The 23852-nt window shown below is 31.8% G+C and overlaps 2 protein-coding genes across 2 annotated transcripts in view; one reads left to right on the top strand and one right to left on the bottom strand.

The window, feature by feature from the left end:
• LOC127736698 (ribosomal RNA-processing protein 8-like) overlaps positions 1 to 23852 on the top strand; it is a 54371-nt gene that overhangs the window by 28516 nt on the left and 2003 nt on the right. The window lies entirely within an intron of this gene.
• On the bottom strand, positions 1535 to 23234 carry LOC127736700 (uncharacterized). The gene is made up of 5 exons (XM_052247283.1): positions 23165 to 23234; positions 20609 to 21239; positions 12443 to 12586; positions 3997 to 4063; positions 1535 to 2858 (listed from the first exon to the last, which is right to left on the bottom strand). Exons 2-5 carry the CDS (start codon positions 21236 to 21238, stop codon positions 2065 to 2067), a joined length of 1635 nt encoding a protein of 544 aa, XP_052103243.1. The 5' UTR covers position 21239; positions 23165 to 23234; the 3' UTR covers positions 1535 to 2064.

The following is a 23852-nucleotide window of genomic DNA, read 5'->3' as shown; positions in this document are numbered from 1 at the left end:
GCGATCCTACATTCCGTCAGCGGGGGCTAACAAGACAAGACAGACTGACGGACGCACACTCAGTATTTCTATGTCCCCCGCAACTCATTGCGCACGGGACAAAAAAAATATTTCTAACAACTTTTGAGGGGGGTCAGTAAATAACCTGTTACAAGCCAAAATGTCTGCCCCTATCCATCATCCTTTTAGTCACACCCTTTAATTTGGTTGACCCAATTTGAATGAAAGTGATTCATTTGTTAAGTGAATAATTGTCAATGCCATTTTTGTCAAGCCTGCGACTTTTGTCACAGAAAGCTCGACATAGTAATAGTGATCCGGCGGCTGCAGAGTTAGCTAAATTCTTAAAAGCTTTATAGTTTAGAAGCTAGAAGACCTGGATGCTTCATACTGTGTATATAGATGCCTTATGTTACGAAGTTTCCTTCTGTCATATGTCCATTGTCCTTGACCTCATTTTCATGGTTTAGTGACTACTTGAAAAAAAAGTCAACATTTTTTGTAATGTTAATTTCTTTCTTATAATGAGTAATAGGATAACTATATTTAGTATGTGCGTACCTTGCAAGGTCCTCATGCCCGTCAGACAATTTTCATTTGACCTCGACCTCATTTCATGGATCAGTGAACAAGGTTAAGTTTTCGTGGTCAAGTCCATATACCAGATACTATAAGCAGTAGGTCTACTATATTTGGTATATGGAATGATTGTAAGGTGTACATGTCCAACTGGTAGGTGTCATCTGACCTTGACCTCATTTTCATGGTTCAGTGGCCAAAGTTAAGTTTTTGAGTTTTGGTCTTTTTTTCTAATACTATATGCAATAGGTCAACTATAAATGGTGTATGGAAATATTTTATGATGTACATGTCAGTCTCACAGGTTTTATTTGACCTTGACCTCATTTTCACGGTTCATTTCTCAGTGTTAAGTTTTTGTGTTTTGGTCTGTTTTTCTTCAACTATAAGCAATAGATCAACTATATTTGATGTATGGAAGGATTGTAAGGTGTATATGTCTGTCTGGCAGGTATCATCTGACCTTGACCTCATTTTCATGGTTCATTGGTCAATGGTCATGTTTGTTTCTTAGATACTATAAGCAATAGGTCAACTATATTTTATACCTAAATTGATTGTAAGGTGTACATGTCTGTCTGGCATGGTTCATCTGACCTTGACCTCATTTTCATGGTTCATTGGTCAATGTTAAGTTTTCTTGGTTAAGACTGTTTCTTAGAAACTATAAGCAATAGGTCAACTATGTTTGGTTTATTGAATGATTGTAAGGTGTACATGTATTTCTCGTTTGGTTTATCTGACCTTGACCTCATTTTCTTGGATCATGTTAAGTTTATGTGTTACTTGTAGTAAAGCTTTGTATTTAGGACTATCAACATAAAATCAATGGTTAGTAAAAAAGGCGAGACATTTCAGTGTGTGCACTCTTGTTAAAGTACTGTATGGTTTTTATGTTGATTATTTCTGTAATGAGTTGAATCTCATTTACCCTTTAAATATTTTGTCTACATGATTACCAAAATATGCCTTTTTTACAGATGGCTTGAGGAAAAAGCATTTTTATTGGAATTGTATAAACATGTAATTGAAAAGTTGACTTTCTATATGTTTCCTATGATATGATCTTTCTAAGTTTAATGCCAAATTAGAGTTTTTACCCCAATATTAGGGTCCACTAAACATAGAAAAAGATAGTGTGAATGAGCATCCATGTACTATGGACACATTCTTGCTCATATTACTTTCCCTCAGAACTGATTGATCTTCTACATACAACATACATACTGCCATCTTGTTATGTAATCAGCTTTACATGTGTTGATGGTCCATTGGTAATGTCAAGGTGTCATGTCATCAGTATTACTATGTCACTGAAGACATCATATAAACATAACCTATCAACAGAACCAAGCTACACATCACCACATCACATTCCCTTTCCAAAAATATATGTTACAAAATTAACAATATCAATATAATGATAATAATCATATAGTTTAACAAATACTACAAATATCAGAATGAAATTATTGATATATTTGATTACAGTTCATTGAAGACTTTTATAAGATTATTTTGTATGATCACCAGTTTTCTTTGTTTGAGATTATAATGAATCACACCAGACTCTCGACTGGATTGAAGTGTCTTCACTGGTTTATACTGTTTACCATCAGATGACACATGTTGTTCTGATCCATCCTTACACCTCACATACAGACTGCCATCTTGTAGTGTAGTCATACTCCTGGGTCGTGATGGTAATGTTAGGGTATGATGTCTGTCATCAGTATAACTATACCAGTACAGCTTGTTGTTGTTGATGTAGAATATTCTGTCACCAGAACCATGTAACCTGTAAGGTTGACATTTAGTCTGTATTGTTTGTACCATCTCTCCTGTCTGATGATCTACGATCAGTAGTCTGTTGTCACCACCTACAACTAACTTGTTGTTTATAGTTGTAATGCCACTCTCAAACCACCACATTCCAGGTGGTGATATTGATTTAAGTTTGAGTTTATTGTTTATATCATACATCTCTATACAGTCACTATCCCACAGTGTAACAGCTACTGTAGATTTGTTGACTGCTGTAACATACCATGGTAAACCCTGTACATGTATACTGTCTACCTGTGATCCATCTGTATTACAGATCAGTAGTCTGCTCTGGTGAGGTAAACATATCACTAGTCTACCATCATCCATCATCACTATATCTGTTACTTCTGTAAAACTACCACCAACTACCGATGTCAGGACTGTCTGATGATGTAGTGTGAAAATAGACTGTCCTAGTTTGTAGGGTTGTATGCTCTCTTTGAATTTTTTGACTGTAATATAGGTATGATGATATAAGTAATAGAAACAATTTCAAGGCGTTTTTACAAATTAATAACTTTGACACAAATGGTAGATCCTGAATCAGTTGTGTACCATTCGCATGGACCTTACATAAAATTTGATATTATTAAAAACAAAACATGAATTAATTTTTATTAAATGTAATTATGATTTTAAATTGAAAAGAATAAGATGCTTTGTACTTTCAGTTAAACTTTTTGATTGTGTATTTTGTTAATATTTTCTTGGTTATTTTTTTAGGTGAATCACTTTTTTTATAATAAACAGAAAGAACAATTTTTTCTTTTACCCTTTTAATAATAAAACTAGCATAACTGTTTTTTGAATGGAAATAAATTACATGAGGGTCAATTTTGTAGCTTGATCATAACAATTGCTTGTACTGTATAAACATTAATATAAATATTTTTTAATTTCTTTTTTTGATGAACTTCTTATTTTAGTGTGTATTATTTTGGTATGTTCATTTTAGGCGCCCTTGCATCAAATTATGATTACAACCAAAATATCCCAATTTAACAGTATATATTCCTTGATTTAACTGGTTATTATTACATGTATTAACAGCTTTCTCTTACAATAGGCGATAAACAGATGCAATTTTGATTTCATGATCCAATTGGCAACCAAACTATGTGAATAAATACACATTAATACACACAAACCTATGCCACTCACTTGAAACAAAAATTAAAATATTTTCATAGTAAGATACTTTATTATTGTTGTTGGGTTGCTATGTTATTTAAGTTTATCCATATCTGAGGGTATAGATGGGGTTTACAGAATAGAAAATAATGGCCCCAAAAATAATGAATAGAGATAAATGAGCAAATAAAAAATAGAGAATAATGTGGTTTAAACGTATAAAAATAACTGAGGAAAAAAAAAGAATAAGTTGGTATAATACTGATTACAGAAATGAACAATGTACAGAAAAAATTATTAGTAAAATCATTTTCACAAGAATTTTAATGAATAAATGTTATTTTTAAAGATAAAGAAAACAAATTAAGGACCCCTCCATCCAGCTTATTCTCGCATCTATATTTCATATTCATGGGAGATAATTGTCCATAGAACACAGAAACTATTAGAAATCAATACCTTGTTGTTGGCACTTGTCTGTAGAACATTGACATGTTATTCCTCTCTTTGCAATATATAAGAATTCCTGTAAAAAGTAACAATGGAAAAGAGAGTGAATAAATACTAATAAGGAAGAGTTCACTGCACTTAACATAGAAATAATTGCAAGAAATAGAAATTCATTAGAGGAGGCTATGGTGATTATAGAATTAAACACAGTTTTTTCTAGAGGTTATTAGTCCCCTACTGATGAAGTCGAAGACTTGAAGTCTGTCTGTCTGTCTGTCCGTCCGTCCGTCTGTTTGTTCGGCAAATCAGTTTTCCACACTTTTTTCTTTTGCAAACTTTTGTTCCAGTCTGATGATTTTGTGCATGCAATACTCTCAGAATGCTTGTTGATGTTTGAAATGGGACATTTAGTATGTGAGTCACTGATCAGTTTCCATTAATATTCCTTTAAAAAATTTGTTTAATCCTAAACATAATATGCTCAGCACAATCTTTTGCAAATTTCAAATTTTTTTTCATTGCCTTCTTATTTACTGTCAAATCCACAGTTGACACATCGTTACTTAGAAGTCAGCCACTATATTGACTTCCTTAAATTGATAAATGTTTGATTGATGTAATAAGATTGAAAGCGTCTACCTCAAAATAGTCCTTTTTAAAAAGATATTGTACTTATTTCAAACATACAAGTAATGGAATAATCTTCAACTTGGGCATTTTCCTTTGTATGATGTCATGACGATAATTTGAAAATATCAACCATGCAATATAACAGAATTATTTTTACTTTTTTCGAGTCCTAATGCATTATTATACCCCACGCAACTGGTTGCGGAGAGTATAATGTTTTTGACCCGTCCGTCCGTCAGTCCGTCTGTCCTGTTTCTTGTCATCGCAACTCCTCTCAAACCACCCAACAGAATTTCACGAAACCTTTTTAGATAATAAGGACATACTATGTAGTTGTGCATATCGACAGGAAATTGCGATTCAATTTTTTTTCTAGGAGTTACGCCCCTTTGAACTTATTTACTTTATTGTACTACTGCAACAGTTTGTCATCGCAACTCCTCTCAAACCACACAACAGAATTTCATGAAACCTTTTCAGATAATAAGGACATACTACGTAGATGTGCATATCGACAGGAAATTACGATTCAATTTTTTTTCCAGGAGTTACGCCCCTTTGAACTTATTTGCCCAATATACTACTGCAACCTTTTGTCATCGCAACTCCTCTCAAACCACACAACAGAATTTCATGAAACCTATTCAGATAATAAGGACATACTACGTAGATGTGCATATCGACAGGAAATTACGATTCAATTTTTATACGACCGTCGTATATTGGTATGATGTTGGCATCGTCGTCTGGCCTTGTCGTCGTCGTCCTCCAAAGACACATTGGTTTTCGCACTATAACTTTAGTTTAAGCGAATGGATCTCTATGAAATTTTACCATAAGGTTAAATACCACAAAAGGAAGGTTTGGATTGATTTTGGGGGTTATGGTACCAACAGTTAAGGAATTAGGGGCCGAAAAGGGGCCAAAAATAAGCATTTCTAGTTTCCAGACAATAACTTGTGGAACGGTGTATGGATCTCTCTGAAATTATACCACAAGTTTACATACCACAAAGGGATGGTTAGGATTTGCTTTAGGGGGTTATGGCTCAAACCGTTTAGGAATTAGGGGAAAAAAAGGGGGAAAAACAAGGTTATCCTGGTTAATGGACAAATTCTTTAGTACAAAACATAATTTAAAGCAGTGTAAGGGAGATAAATCAAATATACCATTTGAATTACCTCCCTTACACTGCTTTTAAATTATGTATATAGGTTACAAGAGCGCAATTATTTGTTTACATTTTACCGGCAAGTTTTTTACCCCAAGATGGTACTCAGAATAGAATCCTGTACGGCTTCTGATTGGATGATACAGAATTGGAACTACTTTTAATCGAAAGCTTATCCAATTAGGTTTAAAAAATCCAGAAAATCAAATTCACATTTTGCAAAGTATAGAAAATATCTTCCATTTCTGCACGTCGGGGCCATTAAAAATATGCCTTTTTCATTAAGCGAAAAAAATAGACGATCTTTTTCAACTGCATTTTAAGTCATTTTTTGCCGCATGACCATATATATTTTTTTGGTTGTAATGCAACACTGGCATTTCTAGTAACAGGAACTGCTACCCATTTTTCCCTAGTTTGTGTAGTCTTCGAGAAAAAAAATACGGAACATCACTGGACCTATGGAAAATGCATTACGAATAATTGCGCTCTTGTAACCTATAGGAAAATGACATATTTTTTTTAATAAGGCTTTGAAAAATGTTAAAAATAGTCATTTTGCTTGGAAAAAATGTGAAACGGTAATTAATGGGGTCAAATGGACTTTTTATCAACGTGCATTCAAGCTATAGTCTGTTTCCTATTTGTATAGATTTCCATATTTGAAACTAGGGTGGGCTCGAATGTCGACACAGTATAAAGAGAATAGAACGTTTTTGTGATATCTACTGTTTTTATTGGGAAAAACATGTAAATATCTTGAATTTGGAGATACATTTTGGTTTTTAAACATAATGATCGTGACTCAGTTGCTATTCTAGCAAAAAGCAAATTTGGTGAAAATTGGCAAAAAGTGCCCCTAAGCATACACCAACGATTTAGTTAAATTGCAAAGTAGAAAAATTATTCTTGGCATTGAATATTGTAGTTCAAGAACAGTTTTTCTTGCCAAAGAAGTAATATTATCATATATTCGAAATTTGGAAAAACTATAGTCTGTTTCAAAAACATATTTTTTCAAGAAATGATTTCATTTAAAGCCATTCTTCAAAATTCTATGTAGCTTTTCCGTATCAGAACGGTTTTGTCGGCAATATGATCAGTGCTGGATGACATTTGAAAAATTAGGGCAGTAAATAAACATTATCTTCATGTCTTTTTGAACTACCGTATTTGGTCAAAAAATCTGTTCAAATTTTTGGCCTGATCGACAGGCAATAAATAATTCTCCAAATTCAGAGAGTGATCAGATAATGTTTTGAAGATGTGATATGAGCTAGATAGACGCTAGCACTTCATTTGGCGCGGGCGCTTAATTTTTGAAAATTTTTTGCATTACTGTATAGGTTACAAGAGCGCAATTATTTGTTTACATTTTACTGGCAAGTTTTTTACCCCAAGATGGTACTCAGAATAGAATCCTGTACGGCTTCTGATTGGATGATACAGAATTGGAATTACTTTTAATCGAAAGCTTATCCAATTAGGTTTAAAAAATCCAGAAAATCGAATTCACATTTTGCAAAGTATAAAAAGATATCTTCCATTTCTGCACGTTGGGGCCATTAAAAATATGCCTTTTTCATTAAGCGAAAAAAAATAGACGATCTTTTTCAACTGCATTTTAAGTCAATTTTGCCGCTTGACCATATATATTTTTTTTGGTTGTAATGCAACACTGGCATTTCTAGTAACAGGAACTGCTACCCGTTTTTCCCTAGTTTGTGTAGTCTTCGAGAAAAAAAATACGGAACACCACTGGTACCCTATGGAAAATGCATTACGAATAATTGCGCTCTTGTAACCACAAAGTAATGGTTAATGAATAATTAAGACAATTTAAAACTGTAAGGGAGGTAATCCAAATACAACGTTTTGATTACTTCCCTTACACTGCTTTTAAATTATGTTTAAAGAAATGCATATCTATAAAGGAATACCAGTAAAAATATCTGCAAATGTTGCATTTTTTTTTTTTTACAAAAAAATCCATATGAAAGTTTTGACACCATATTTTAAATTCTATTATAAAATATATTAAGTTAGTACTATGGTAAATTTAAATGGGTAATTATGGTTGCAAATTCCATTGGAAATTTGAATTGAGATTATGACCATATCTTGAGGGAAAGAATTTTTTTGGGGAAAAAGGGGGGGGGGGGGGGGGGGGGGTAAAAAGAAATTATGTGGGGTCAATTTTTTCTCACTTCAGATTTCAGAGATTAAAAAGAATTTTTCTTCAAATATTATTTTTTTTTCAAATTTCAAGAAGTAATCTTTAATTGCACAGTATGGCGCATTAGATTTGTAAAATCTTTGACCACATTTATTTAGTTGTTACGCCAAATCTGACCGTGTATTTAGATTTTTAATTTTGGGTCCAGTTTTCAAATTGGTCTAAAGGGTCCAAAATTAAACTTAGTTTGATTTTAACAAGAATTGAATATATGGGGGTTCTTTGATATGCTGAATCTAAACGTGTATTTAGATTTTTGATTTTGGGGAACAGTTTTCAAGTTGGACCAAATTGGGGTCCAAAATTAAACTTTGTTTGATTTCAACAAAAATTGAATATATGGGGTTCTTTGATATGCTGAATCTAACCATGTATTTAGATTTTTTATTTGTGGACCCCGCTATCAAATTGGTTCATATTGAGGTCAAAAGGGTCCAAAATTAAACTTCGTTTGATTTCATCAAAAATTGAATTATTGGGGTTCTTTGATATGCCAAATCTAACCGTGTATTTAGATTTTTAATTTTGGGTCCTGTTTTTTAAATTGGTCTACATTAAGGTCCAAAGGGTCCAAAATTAAACTTAGTTTGATTTTAACAAAAATTGAATTCTTGGGGTTCTTTGATATGCTGAATCTAAACATGTGTTTAGATTTTTTATTATGGGCCCAGTTTTCAAGTTGGTCCAAATTGGGGTCCAAAATTAAACTTTTTTTTGATTTCAACAAAAATTGAATATATGGGGTTCTTTGATATGCTGAATCTAAACATGTATTGAGATTTTAGATTTTTGGCCCAGTTTTTAAGTTGGTCCAAATTGGGGTCCAAAATTAAACTTTGTTTGATTTCAACAAAAATTGTATTATTGGGGTTCTTTGATATGCCAAATCTAACCGTGTATTTAGATTTTTAATTTTGGGTCCTGTTTTTTAAATTGGTCTACATTAAGGTCCAAAGGGTCCAAAATTAAACTAAGTTTGATTTTAACAAAAATTGAATTCTTGAGGTTCTTTGATATGCTGAATCTAAACATGTGTTTAGATTTTTGATTATGGGCCCAGTTTTCAAGTTGGTCCAAGTTGGGGTCCAAAATTAAACTTTTTTTTATTTCAACAAAAATTGAATATATGGGGTTCTTTGATATGCTGAATCTAAACATGTATTTAGATTTTTGATTTTTGGCCCAGTTTTCAAGTTGGTCCAAATTGGGGTCCTAAATTAAACTTTGTTTAATTTCAACAAAAGTTGAATATATGGGGTTCTTTGATATGTTGAATCTAACCATGTATTTAGATTTTTTATTTGTGGACCCCGCTATCAAATTGGTTCATATTGAGGTCAAAAGGTTCCAAAATTAAACTTCGTTTGATTTCATCAAAAATTGAATTATTGGGGTTCTTTGATATGCCAAATCTATCCGTGTATTTAGATTTTTAATTTTGGGTCCTGTTTTTTAAATTGGTCTACATTAAGGTCCAAAGGGTCCAAAATTAAACTTAGTTTGATTTTAACAAAAATTGAATTCTTGGGGTTCTTTGATATGCTGAATCTAAACATGTGTTTAGGTGTAATACCACCATTGATTTTCCCCTATTAGTCTTTGTTAAATTTGCACTTTTCAAAAAATTGTGCAGAATTTATCTTTGTTTCAAATAAAGAAATACTTGGCATGAGTAAAGTTTGATCCTGTCCAGTACTATAGAAAAAATTTCACGTAACATTTCATTGCATATAAGAAAATAACCATCACTGGAAGTTAACCAATCAAATTTTCCCCCTTTTTTAACCTGTGTACAAGCTTTAGTAACCATGTAACCTCAAGTTTCCAAAATATTCTATAGAAACCCCAAATAAAAAAAAAATGGTGCTTTGAAATACCCAAGATATATGTTTATGACCCAGAAATGTTTTACTGCAATGAAATGTAGGATCAATTATCTACAACTGTCAAATTCAAGGGAATATTTTTTTTCGACCTATTTTCGTATGCAACCGGATGTGACGTACTATGATTTGGTGGTATTACACCTAAAGAAGACTTTTTTGTTAAATAAACTGAATGTGACTTTTTTCCTTTGTAATACTGGTTATTTCAAGCATTCCTGTCAAGTTTTGTCATAATCAGTTCAATAGTTTGAGAAAAATCTAGTATAATGTAAGACGACATCTACAGCGATTCGAGCTAAATTTCTTCGAAAAATCCAAACCAAGCCGCATCATGATAGAATATAGTGTGGACCAATAAATGATCAAATATTTATCTCATCTGCCTACAAACAGTTGAATATGATACAAAAGATGACTTTAGGATGATAAATACTACTAATGGACCTCTTTGTCTTCTTTATAAGGTCTCTTTTGGTCCATTTATACCTCTCATTTCCTCAAAATTTCTACTTTATAGGCCAAAAAATAAAAATTTTGGGGTAACTTTCACTCATTTATGATAGAAATGTTATAATAAATGATTAATTGAAGTATTCAAGCTGAATGAACTATCCGTATAAAAGTTTACTGTTTCCAAGGAGGTTTCCATAAGTCCTTACGTAAAACTTAAATTTACGCCGCGTTCCAGAGAGGGACATAAAAAGCTTCTCTTTTGGTGAATAATTTGTTGTTACTGCTTTAAAAATAATTTCATTTACTTAAAACTATATATTTATTAAAGTATTTCTTAGGAAAAATTTTCTAGTATAGCAGAATATAAGAAAAAAGGAGAAAAAGCTCCCCAAAACTCTAAGTATGGCTTATTCTGTCAACTAATATTCATGGTAAAGTCCTATTTCAAGGAAATTTTCTCATAAAATGTGTTTTGGAGACTCAATCCACTCAGAATATTTCATTATTAGTAATATTTCACTTAAATAGCAAGAAATTTTAACACATGAGAGTACTCACAAGGTCAAAAGGTGCATGTACAGCTTCCCATATTAGGTGTAATACCACCATTGATTTTCCCCTATTAGTCTTTGTTAAATTTGCACTTTTCAAAAAATTGTGCAGAATTTATCTTTGTTTCAAATAAAGAAATACTTGGCATGAGTAAAGTTTGATCCTGTCCAGTACTATAGAAAAAATTTCACGTAACATTTCATTGCATATAAGAAAATAACCATCACTGGAAGTTAACCAATCAAATTTTCCCCCTTTTTTAACCTGTGTACAAGCTTTAGTAACCATGTAACCTCAAGTTTCCAAAATATTCTATAGAAACCCCAAATAAAAAAAAAATGGTGCTTTGAAATACCCAAGATATATGTTTATGACCCAGAAATGTTTTACTGCAATGAAATGTAGGATCAATTATCTACAACTGTCAAATTCAAGGGAATATTTTTTTTCGACCTATTTTCGTATGCAACCGGATGTGACGTACTATGATTTGGTGGTATTACACCTTTAGATTTTTGATTATGGGCCCAGTTTTCAAGTTGGTCCAAGTTGGGGTCCACTCACTAAGGTTCTTTAATTTCCTTTTGTTGTGCATTACAATAGGAATAACAGTCCTGTTTCGTTTATCAAGTTTGATGTATAGTTTTCCAATACAATTATGTAAATTATATTTTAAAGTAGTCTTCATTTACAGTAATCAATTTTTTTCTACAAACAAACGCATCTTGAATACTGAATGAACCAGAGTCATCAAGATCAGATAGCTTTAAAAGTGAGCATATGTGTTTTGGGTTTTATTAATTTAAAAGTTTTTAAACTTGATTATTATTAACAGGATGTAAATTTTAAAAAATAAACACAAGGTTATAGACCACAAAATACAGGTCAATTTCGATTTTCAATCTATCATTGGACATTTTTTGTGCAAAAGTTATACTGTTGACTGATTTTAATAGTTCTTATGTTTTGCTGTTACACCACTGTCCATTGTTATGGGTGGGTGGGTGTGCTGACCTCAATTGTGTTTATCCCCCCCCCCCCCCCCCAAAAAAAAATCTGTATGTGACTGTGCTAAGTCGTGATCTTGTAGGTCAATGATTGTAGTTTGTTGCTGTATATCATATTTGTGGGTATTGGTCATTACTAAAGGTCATACAGTGACCCAAAGTTGCCAACTTCTACCTCATTATATCTCTTTTCAAAAGTTCTCTCATTTGCATTCATACTACCTCTTCTCATCTTTATATTGGCAGGAATAAGATAAGAAAAGTATCTGTAATAATCTTTTTTTTTCTTTTCAATTGTACAAAACTATGATAGTGAAAAGCAATTGATAAAGTTTTAAAAATGTGAGTTGTTGTAAGAGAAGCACTGAACTTCATTGTTACCATTTTTTTTTTTTACACCAATGAGTATTTTATGAAGGATAATTAATATGCAGAGTATAGAATATAAAAACAAAAGTTTGTCATGAAGTAGGTAATCAGATGACAAAGATGATGAAATGATTTTTCTTTAATAATTTACCTCCATGGTAGCCTGTAGTCCCATTACTGCTGTATTGGTTCCAGTGACTGTCTGGTCTATTCTCTGAACTCTTCTATCTATTTCATTGGTGGTGGTGTCAATTCTTTGAATGGTTTCATCAACTCCTTGGATTGATGCACCAATCTGAAATTAGTTAAATGTGACATTTTTGGAAAGTTTGCTATAGCTTGCTATAGCAATATACTTTCCTGTGGCATCGGCCTCAAACCGGAAGTTGGACAGACTATCGCAAGTGTTCTATTCCTAGATAATGTAGTACTAGTGTTTGAATACTAATTCTAGGAAGATGCTTTTGAAATTTTGAGTTACTTCTATTTTGATTAGCTTACAGCTTGAATTAAAATGTACTGAATGTTCATCGATAATAATGAATTCAACTTCATTTTGAAAATGGCTATCACAAACACTACTTCGCGGAAATTAAAATCAATACACATCTACACGAGACAGCAGTTTCTACGTTATGCTTTTATCGGTATTCCCCAGACATGCGTGAGATCCATATATAAGTACCTCCCAATGGGAGTACAATAATCCCAGTTTCAGGGGTTTCCTCTCGTTCTCCGGTTGAAGAGAAAATAAATACCGTGTTTAAAATATTTCATGAATGAACATTTTCCGACGCTATTTTTACTACGATTATTACAAATGTTTATTAAAGACGTAAAAGCCCGAGTGTATTGAACGTAACCTGGTATCTCATCGCGGCCCATAACAAACTCGGCCTATTACAAAATCGGACTATAACAAAGTTCGTATATACTATTTGTTATTAAGTCTCACAAACAAAGTTAAACTTATTGTTTTTGCTCAGTTCTTATTATTTTTCTTCTTGGGGTCTTTATGGGTATTTTGAGGGGCCTACAGAAGGGAGGGATTTACTAAAGAACCCTATGGGATTTCATTTTTTCTAATTTTCAAATGACTATAACTTGAGAACAGTAAGTGATAAACACACGCGGTCTTCAGTAATAATCACAGAACAATAAAACAAATCAAATGAAATATAGGTTGAGTCGCTGGGGTCACCCCTTCAATTTGAGAAAGGGCTTTTATCTTGTAAACAGTCAAGATCCCCACACCTAACCATATATATTCATGTATGGGATAATAAAACAAATCAAATGAAATATAGTGGGAGTCCCTCTGGGTCACTCCCACCCCCTCCTGTTTGAGAACTTGTAAACAGTCGAGATCCCCACCTTGAAACCATATATATTCTTGTATGGGACAATAAAACAAATCGAATGAAATATAGGGGGAGTCCCTGGGGGTCACCCCCACCCCCTCCTGTTTGAGAACTTGTAAACAGTCGAGATCCCCACCTTGAAACCATATATATTCTTGTATGGGACAATAAAACAAATCGAATGAAATATAGGGGGAGTCCCTGGGGGTCACCCCCACCCCCTCCTGTTTGAGAACTTGTAAACGGTCGAGATCCCCACTCCTAAACCATATATATTCTTGTATGGGATAATAAAACAAATCAAATGAAATTTAGGGGAGTCCCAGGGGGTCACCCCCACCCCATCCTGTTTGAGAACTTGTAAACGGTTGAAATCCACACCCCTAAACCATATACTCATTATATTCTTGTATGGAACAATAAAACAAATCAATTGAAATATAGGGGAAGTTAACGGGGATCACCCCCACCCCCCTTCTTTTTGAAAACTTGTAAACAGTCGAGATCCTCACCTCAAAACCATATATATTCTTGTACGGGACAATAAAACAAATCAAATGAAATATAGGGGGAGTCTGTGGGGGTCATCCCCACCCCATCCTGTTTGAGAACTTGTAAACGGTTGAGAACCCCACCCCAAAACCATATACATTCTTGAACGGGACAATAAAACAAATCAAATGAAATAAGAGTCTCCTGAGAATCAAACCCCCCCCCCCCCCTCCTTTTTGGAGAACTTGTAAATGGTCAAGATCCCCACCCCTAAACCATATATATTCCTGTTCATGATTTCAAGAAGATTTGAATAACATACAGGGTTAATCCAAAGGCGTCACTTATGCATATCACTTTACTAGACCAAACCAATTTGTACTGGACTTTGCCCAATGTCAGGCGACCATGGGAATGACTAATGATGGGAGCATTGTTTGGGAGACTTCGTAACAGCATCCTGTTACAATTATTTCTTGTATTAAGTAAAACATTTTAGAAGTCGGAAAAAACCGTTAACCACACAATCTACTAATCGTAGTCCGTAGTCTGAGTTTGTTCAATATATAACAATTCAAACAAGAAAACTAACTGCTTAATTAGTAATAATACAATTTACTACAAACAAATATGAAGGATCTTAATTAATAAAAATACTTAATCACAGGCTCTTTACATTGGATGGGCACAGAAAGAAATTAACAGAGCTTTCTGTATATTTGATTATTTTAAATCTACAGTTTAAGGTTGCAATAGAAATTATCAAAATTTTACATGACAAACATATGAAAAAAGTGATATTTGATAATTGCTGATGAGACAATGGTTTAGGGAAAAACACCAAAGCTGTGATTAAATACATATTTGAAATAATACACATCTACAACCTATTTGAAATAATACACATCTACAACCTATTTGAAGTAATATACATCTACAACCTATTTGAAATAATATACATCTACAACCTATTTGAAGTAATATACATCTACAACCTATTTGAAATAATACAAATCTACAACCTGTTTGAAATAATATACATCTACAACCTATTTGAAATAATACACATCTACAACCTATTTGAAATAATACACATCTACAACCTATTTGAAATAATACACATCTACAACCTATTTGAAATAATACACATCTACAACCTATTTGAAATAATATACATCTACAACCTATTTGAAGTAATATACATCTACAACCTATTTGAAATAATACAAATCTACAACCTATTTGAAATAATACACATCTACAACCTATTTGAAATAATACACATCTACAACCTATTTGAAGTAATATACATCTACAACCTATTTGAAATAATATACATCTACAACCTATTTGAAGTAATATACATCTACAACCTATTTGAAATAATACAAATCTACAACCTATTTGAAATAATACACATCTACAGCCTATTTGAAATAATACACATCTACAACCTATTTGAAATAATACACATCTACAACCTATTTGAAATAATACAAATCTACAACCTATTTGAAGTAATATACATCTACAACCTATTTGAAGTAATATACATCTACAACCTATTTGAAATAATACACATCTACAACCTTTTTGAAATAATACACATCTACAACCTATTTGAAATAATACACATCTACAACCTATTTGAAGTAATATACATCTACAACCTATTTGAAATAATATACATCTACAACCTATTTGAAGTAATATACATCTACAACCTATTTGGAATAATACAAATCTACAACCTATTTGAAATAATATACATCTACAGCCTATTTGAAATAATACACATCTACAACCTATTTGAAATAATACACATCTACAACCTATTTGAAATAATACACATCTACAACCTATTTGAAATAATACAAATCTACAGACTACAACCTATTTGAAATAATACACATCTACAACCTTTTTGAAATAATACACATCTACAACCTTTTTGAAATAATACACATCTACAACCTATTTGAAATAATACAAATCTACAACCTATTTGAAGTAATATACATCTACAACCTATTTGAAGTAATATACATCTACAACCTATTTGAAATAATATACATCTACAACCTATTTGAAATAATACACATCTACAACCTTTTTGAAATAATACACATCTACAACCTATTTGAAATAATACAAATCTACAACCTATTTGAAGTAATATACATCTACAACCTATTTGAAGTAATATACATCTACAACCTATTTGAAATAATACACATCTACAACCTTTTTGAAATAATACACATCTACAACCTATTTGAAATAATACACATCTACAACCTATTTGAAGTAATATACATCTACAACCTATTTGAAATAATATACATCTACAACCTATTTGAAGTAATATACATCTACAACCTATTTGAAATAATACAAATCTACAACCTATTTGAAATAATATACATCTACAGCCTATTTGAAATAATACACATCTACAACCTATTTGAAATAATACACATCTACAACCTATTTGAAATAATACACATCTACAACCTATTTGAAATAATACAAATCTACAGACTACAACCTATTTGAAATAATACACATCTACAACCTTTTTGAAATAATACACATCTACAACCTTTTTGAAATAATACACATCTACAACCTATTTGAAATAATACATATCTACAACCTATTTGAAGTAATATACATCTACAACCTATTTGAAGTAATATACATCTACAACCTATTTGAAGTAATATACATCTACAACCTATTTGAAATAATACACATCTACAACCTTTTTGAAATTATACACATCTACAACCTATTTGAAATAATACAAATCTACCGTTGCAAACTTTCCACAGGTGCTATCCAGCACTTTGATTAGTCTATCAGATGAAATATAGGAATGGTTAATTAGTTCAATTGGCAAAAGGAAAGCATGATTGTTTGCTATCACTTGGTGTCCATCATACATACATGTTGTTAAAGGATCTTTCATGTTAATTAACTGAACCAATATCCATATAACTTACATTAAATATTTTGAATTTTATTCCTCAACAAACATGGCTGCCCTGGCTAAATAATCAAACATAAGGGTAACATGCGGGTAATTGTCTTATATCTTGAAAACCAAATAAATAACTGCCTGCGCTTTATTTGTACCAACATTATTGAATGAGTCTAATAAGAGTTATTGCTCTCAGTGACTTGGTCAATTTAAACAGTATATATGAAAATAAGGAGATGTGGTATGATTGCAATGAGACAACTATCCACCAAAGTTCACATGAAGTGGATGTAATCAATTATAGGCAACCATAAGGCATTCAACAATGAGAAAACCCATATAAAATGCCCCTACAAAAAAATGTGATACAATTCAATTGAGAAAACTAACGGCTTAATTTATAACAATACAATTTATGAAAAGCAAATATGACGGACATAAACCAAGGACAACCACTGAGCTACAAGCTCCTGGCTTGGGACAGGCAAGTAAAGAATGTGGCCTGGTTAAACATGTTTGCTGACGCCAAACCCTCATCCTAACATGGGACAATGGATTAATACTACAACATAAGAACAAATAAATGTGGATAGTGTCCACATGTGGACACAGATGATGCCCCCGCTTGCATATCATATAGTTATAAAGGGACATAACTGAAGAACGGTAAAGGTGACGCTACCCAAATTTGAACTTGATCTGAGTTTTGTGGTAATAAGCATTGTGTGTAAGTCTCATAACATTTGGTTGAGGCTAACTTCAGTAGAGAACAGAAACTAAAAATTCAGCAATTTTTCTATTTGTAAACACGCATAACTCTAGAACTGTTGTGTATAAGTTTTACAACATTTGGTTGAGACAAACTAAAAAATTCAGCAATTTTTATGTTTATAAAGGGACATAACTCTAGAATGGTAAAAGTGTTGCCATTTAATTTGGTACTTAATCTGTATTATGTAGTAATAAGCATTGTGTATAAGTTTCATAACATTTGGTTGAGGCAAACTCAAGTTAGAGAACTGAAACAAAAAAATTGTACTTGATCCTTACTGAGTTTTGTGGTAATGAATATTGTGTATAGGTTTCATAATGTTTGGCTGGGGAAAACTTCAGTTACAGAATGGAAACTAAAAAATTTTGCAATCTTTCTATTTATAAAGGGGCATAACTCAATAATGGTTAAAGTGACACTACCCAAATTCAACTTGATCTGTGTTTTATCAGTGGAAGTCAAAATTAAACATTGCATTGTATAAAGCATTGATTGTAGTTGATTCAACTATAATCATGGTCAAAGGAAGATAACTCCAATTTTAAAATATATTATATAAACTTGATATTTAGAAGAAAATAAAAATTTTGCAATTTTTTCCTTTTATAAAGGGGCATAACTCTAGATCGGCTAAAGTGACACCACCAAAATTCAAACTTGATCTGTGTTTTGTGGTAATAAGCATTGTGTATAAGATTCATAACATTTGGATGAGGCAAACTTAAGTTAGAGAACGGAAACTAAAAATTTTGCAATATTTCCTTTTATAAAGGGGCATAACTCTAGATCGGTTAAAGTGACGCCACCAAAATTCAAACTTGATCTGTGTTTTGTGGTTATAAGCATTGTGTATAAGTTTCATAACTCAAACTCAAGTTAGAGAACGGAAACTAATTTCGGGTCGTACGGACGGACGTACGTACGTACGTACGTACAGACGGACAAGGGTAAAAGGGTAAAACTTTACGGCGGGGGCATAACTATGAAAAAATCAGTTGTAAAGGGCCATCTGATCAATACAAAGCAGAAAAACAACTGACAAAATGGACGTGGCAGGGAATTTATACATCCCCCACAACAACAAAAAAACACAAAGTACAGATCAAAGAGTACTTGCAGTTACTGACAGCTAGTTCAAAGCCAATGACAATTAATAAAAAATCATGTGTCTAAGACCAAAATATCAATCAGTACACATTCAACTTCCAATGGTTTTAGTGTAAAGATGTCATTAATAGTTAGAGAAAAACATGACCTTGTGCAAGGCTAAATATAGGTATCTACAGATTGTAGTACCATGAATGTGCATATGTGTGTAATAATATTATATAAATAACACATAGCTGAGAGGGTGATAGAGCAGATTGTTACCCCGAGAAAACATTGTCAACTGAGGCGAAGCCAAGGTTGACAATGTCTTTTCGAGGGGTAACCATCTGCTCTATCAAAAATCCAATATCACATCCTCCATAATACACAGAACATTGTCATGGGGAATGTTGTGTGGTTCCTGGTTTTCATTTGATTCATAGAGTTTTGTCAAATCCTGAATTAAAAAGGAGGGCTAAGTAGTCAGTAGCACATCATAATTCCATAACAAAACTCAGGATACCTGTCATGTGTGTGTAAATATAACTTTCTTAACAATAATTGCAAAAGTTTCTGGCATGATTTAGTTAGTCATTTATCCATAGAATGTTCTGAAAATTTATATAAATTCTCTTAAAATGATTGATTAATTGATGATTCAGTTGTGATATTTATATCTAAAGACTCTGTCAGTGTTTACTATAAATACAAAACATAGAGTTATATGAATAAATTAGAAAATAATAAATGTATGATATCTATGTAACAACAACGAACAAATATTTTATTGGCACAAACTCAATTACAATAATTGGCAACGGCCCATACAACTAGTATACAAGTGGTTATGATGCAGCAATTAAACAATACTACATAACATATTAATAGGCACATTTGGAACAATGAAATTTGCAGTTATATATATATTAATATACATAGGTTAATGTAGAATAGGCTACTGACATACATACATTGTATGTTATAGCTTCATAATGTTCATATTACTCATTTGTCAGGACATTTTTCCATAATTCAAATGATTGATTAATAAAAGATGATATTAATCTAAGTGTTTTTCTACACTTGCTATTTTAAAAGTAGTAGTTTGATATATTCATCCTCAGTTTTGGATTGTTTGTCATAATTTTTAAAATTGGACAATTTTGATATAAGTACATTTCTTTGTGATTCATATTTTGTGCAGTGCAAGATAAAATGTTTTTCGTCTTCTATATTATTTTTATGACATAATTTGCACAACCTTTCTTCTCTGTTAACTGGCAGGTACCTGCCTCTTTCAATTTCAAGATTGTGTGCACTTAGCCTAAGTTTTGCCAAAGGTGCCCTATCTTTCAACATATTCAAATGATCAACATAGTGTGCACGTTTATTTGAAAAACAATAGTGTCGAAAAAATTATAATTTTGATGATTCCGTAATATATGAATTCTGTTCCTGTAAAATTTGGTCATGAATTCGTTGTTTTATCTGTATATATATATGTATCATTCTAATTTCTATGACAAGACACATTTTTAAAATAAGAGGATTTAATAATAGAAGATGATGACCGTAAAAGATACCTTAGACTTTCATTGAGCAAATGTTTTTAAAACCTACCTCATCAAGTTTTTGGTGAATATCTAGTAGTATAGCATTATATTTATGACAGAGTGCTTCATCCAGTGGTCTGCTCTTTATCCTTTTTAAGTTGTCCTCCTTGGTTTTATCAAGCTGTAGAACATAAGATGTCAGGTCTGTCCATACTGATTTGTACTCATCTGCTGTAATTGCACCTTCAGTGTTGTGACTCAGAAAGTTATTTTTTAACTGTCGTAAGTTGTGAATTGTGTTATATTCTTTTGATGTAAGGTTACAACAGTTAAGTAAGATTATACAGGACAAGCTGATGTCAGGATCAACAAGCTGAACAGCATTAGCTGTGTATTTACAATGACAGTTGTGGCGACATGGCCCCCCTGTCTTACTGTACAGGATACTCCACTGCCTGTAGTTCAGTGGAAGGGATCCACTATGTACACAGTTATTGGAATCGCTACAACACCAAATATTATTATGTCTTAGATGAAATAGAATATGTTTGATCTGACGGTTATTGAGGTAGTCTTGTAAAGTGCCAAACGCACGGAATGTTTGGTCATCCTGTATACGTTGTTGTAGTAATGGTGTGACTACTTCTATGATGACAGATCCCACCACAAAGTAACGTCTACGGTCTTCTCTATCCATTCTGAAAATGTGTTTTAATTGTCATCAGAATAACATGTATAAGTTATTTCTTGTTTTAATAGATTTTTAATAGTATTTTTATACGCCCGTCAAAATTTTGACGGGACGTATTATGGTATTCAAATGTCGTCTGTCCGGCGTAAACATGTCGCACCGTAACTTGAGAACGACTTATCCAAATTTCATGAAACTTAACATAGTTGTTTCTTATGATGGTCAAACGATCTGTATACTTTTTGGTGAAAATAAGATTAAAACTTTTTGAGTTACTGGACTTAGTAACTAAAACAGGTGTGTGTTTTTTTTCACATGTCGCGCCATATCTCAAAAACCATTTATGATTATTGCTTAAAATTTTACACACTTCTTAGTTATATTTATCTAAAGATCTGTATACTTTTTGGTTTTGATTCAAAATCTTATTTTAGAGATATTGATTTTTTTTTTTTTTAAAAGGGGGGTTTTCACATGTCGCGCCGTATCTCAAAAACAATTTATGATTATTGCTTAAAATTTTACACACTTCTTAGTTATATTAATCTAAAGATCTGTATACTTTTTGGTTTTGATTCAAAATTTTATTTTAGAGATATTGAATTTTTTGTAAAAAAAAAGGGGGGTTTTCGCATGTCGTGCCGTATGTCAGAAACTATTTATGATTATTGCATAGAAATTCACACACAAGAAGACGGGCGTATCATGCGCTCATGGCGCAGCTATACATAGACCAATCTTTCCCAATTAGTTGTATTTGTAAACCCGAGTTTAAATAAATTTGTCACAATCCTTATCGGAAACAAACTAGGCAAGGGCAAAGGAAAGGCTCATCATATGAAATAAGAAAAATTGATGGATACGAAAAAGAAAACCCTTAAAAATTTTCATCAATGTTCGCCTATATTTAGAAATATTTCCAATACAATTGAAGTATAGTTTAAGGTTATTTTTTATATGGTCAATCAACTATGGATACAATCTGTTTGAAATGCCAGTCTCACAAAAAGCGGAATTATCACTTATGTACCAAAGGGGGATAAAACAAGACAGTTCATAAAAAATTGTGTCGACATTTAATCTTATAAACACAATTTGTAAACATGGTTCTAGCTTTAAAACAGCCAGATCAAACATCTTATCAATTCTAATAAATAATGATATAACATGTATTATTATTTCTGGAATATATATTGGTGGAAAAACTAGATTAATTTATTTATACAGCGGGCAGTGACATACCTGGTATTCCCTAACGTGTTTTGAAAAGGCATTTTAGCTTCATTTCTAATACTTAATTTTGGTTGCTAAAACATTAGTGTTTTGTATAAATTTATCCCTTTTGACATTGTGTTTCTTGTGGTCTTAAAATTGCTTGCTATGATTTTTACTGGCCCCTCAGCATCTCTTTGTTTTGTTTTTATTTTTATCAAGTATTATTGATGTTTGTATCCTTATCAAACATAATCAATGATCATTGATCATTGTAATACCATGCATATTTGATACAGACCTATTAATGATACTTAATCTTCTGTAGTCTTCTCAGTAAACATATGATTACATGAAAAGGGATAAAAGATTTTGATCAAAATGATTTCTTTAAATAGACAAATTATTGTGAACCACCATTTTGGAAGATAGATATATATATATATATATGTGTATAATCAAAAGAAGAAATACAGGGTTACAAAAAGTTATAAACTTTTTAAAGATTAATACCACACATCATCGTCACATTTGAAGATTTAAGTCATTCAGAATTACTTTACAGTTAATTTGCCAAAAAATGTGTTTACCTTATTTGTATGAAAGTGAAAGTAAATCTTTCATTGAAAATTTTAAGGAATGTTATGTAATCATTTAACTATATGAAGACACTAAGGCTTAAAAGATGAATTTTATATATTGAAATCATGTTTCCTTTACCTGATTATTAAGTTTATCCAGTTATTTCTTTGAGCAGTAAATCTTAACAATGCAATTTAATGGAAATCCCCTTTTCTATAAAAAGTAACATTACATACATAAGGTTTTATATATACTCCTATATGTATACGAATATGTGAAAACTGTTGTTTCTTATATGTGTTTGTAACTATATATACTGTATTGTTTATTATATTTGTAAAAATAATATTATAATGATATTGTATTATTCTCCTTGTGAGCCCATTTGATGGAAATAAACATCTTCTTCTTCTTCTACATACCTAACAAATATATATATAAAGAAAGACAACTCTTATTGATATTACACTTCATAAAAGTACAAACCAGTACAGAATATACAAGTCAGAAATAGAGATTGTACCCAATTAAGGGTTATCATATATTCATATATTAAAGGCAACTCACAGTATGTATCAGTCTGGATAATTTGTGTTTGATAAATAACTACCAAATTTATTTCAAATGGAAAATAATTATTAACTGAAATTTTCAATTTGTAAATGTGTCAAATTGAGATAAATCTTTATGCTATATATTGCATGTTCAAAGGACTTAGCTTACAGAGGGTTTTAATTGGCCTTAAAATTTAGATTTATTTAATCCCGCCAAAATTATACAAATTTCAAAAAGAAATAGTTGTGATATAACTAATTAATACAAAATA

This window comes from Mytilus californianus, unplaced genomic scaffold, assembly GCF_021869535.1.
Source record: "Mytilus californianus isolate M0D057914Y unplaced genomic scaffold, xbMytCali1.0.p SCAF_35, whole genome shotgun sequence".
NCBI lineage: Eukaryota > Metazoa > Mollusca > Bivalvia > Mytilida > Mytilidae > Mytilus > Mytilus californianus.
This window is presented reverse-complemented; position numbering and strand designations above follow the sequence as displayed.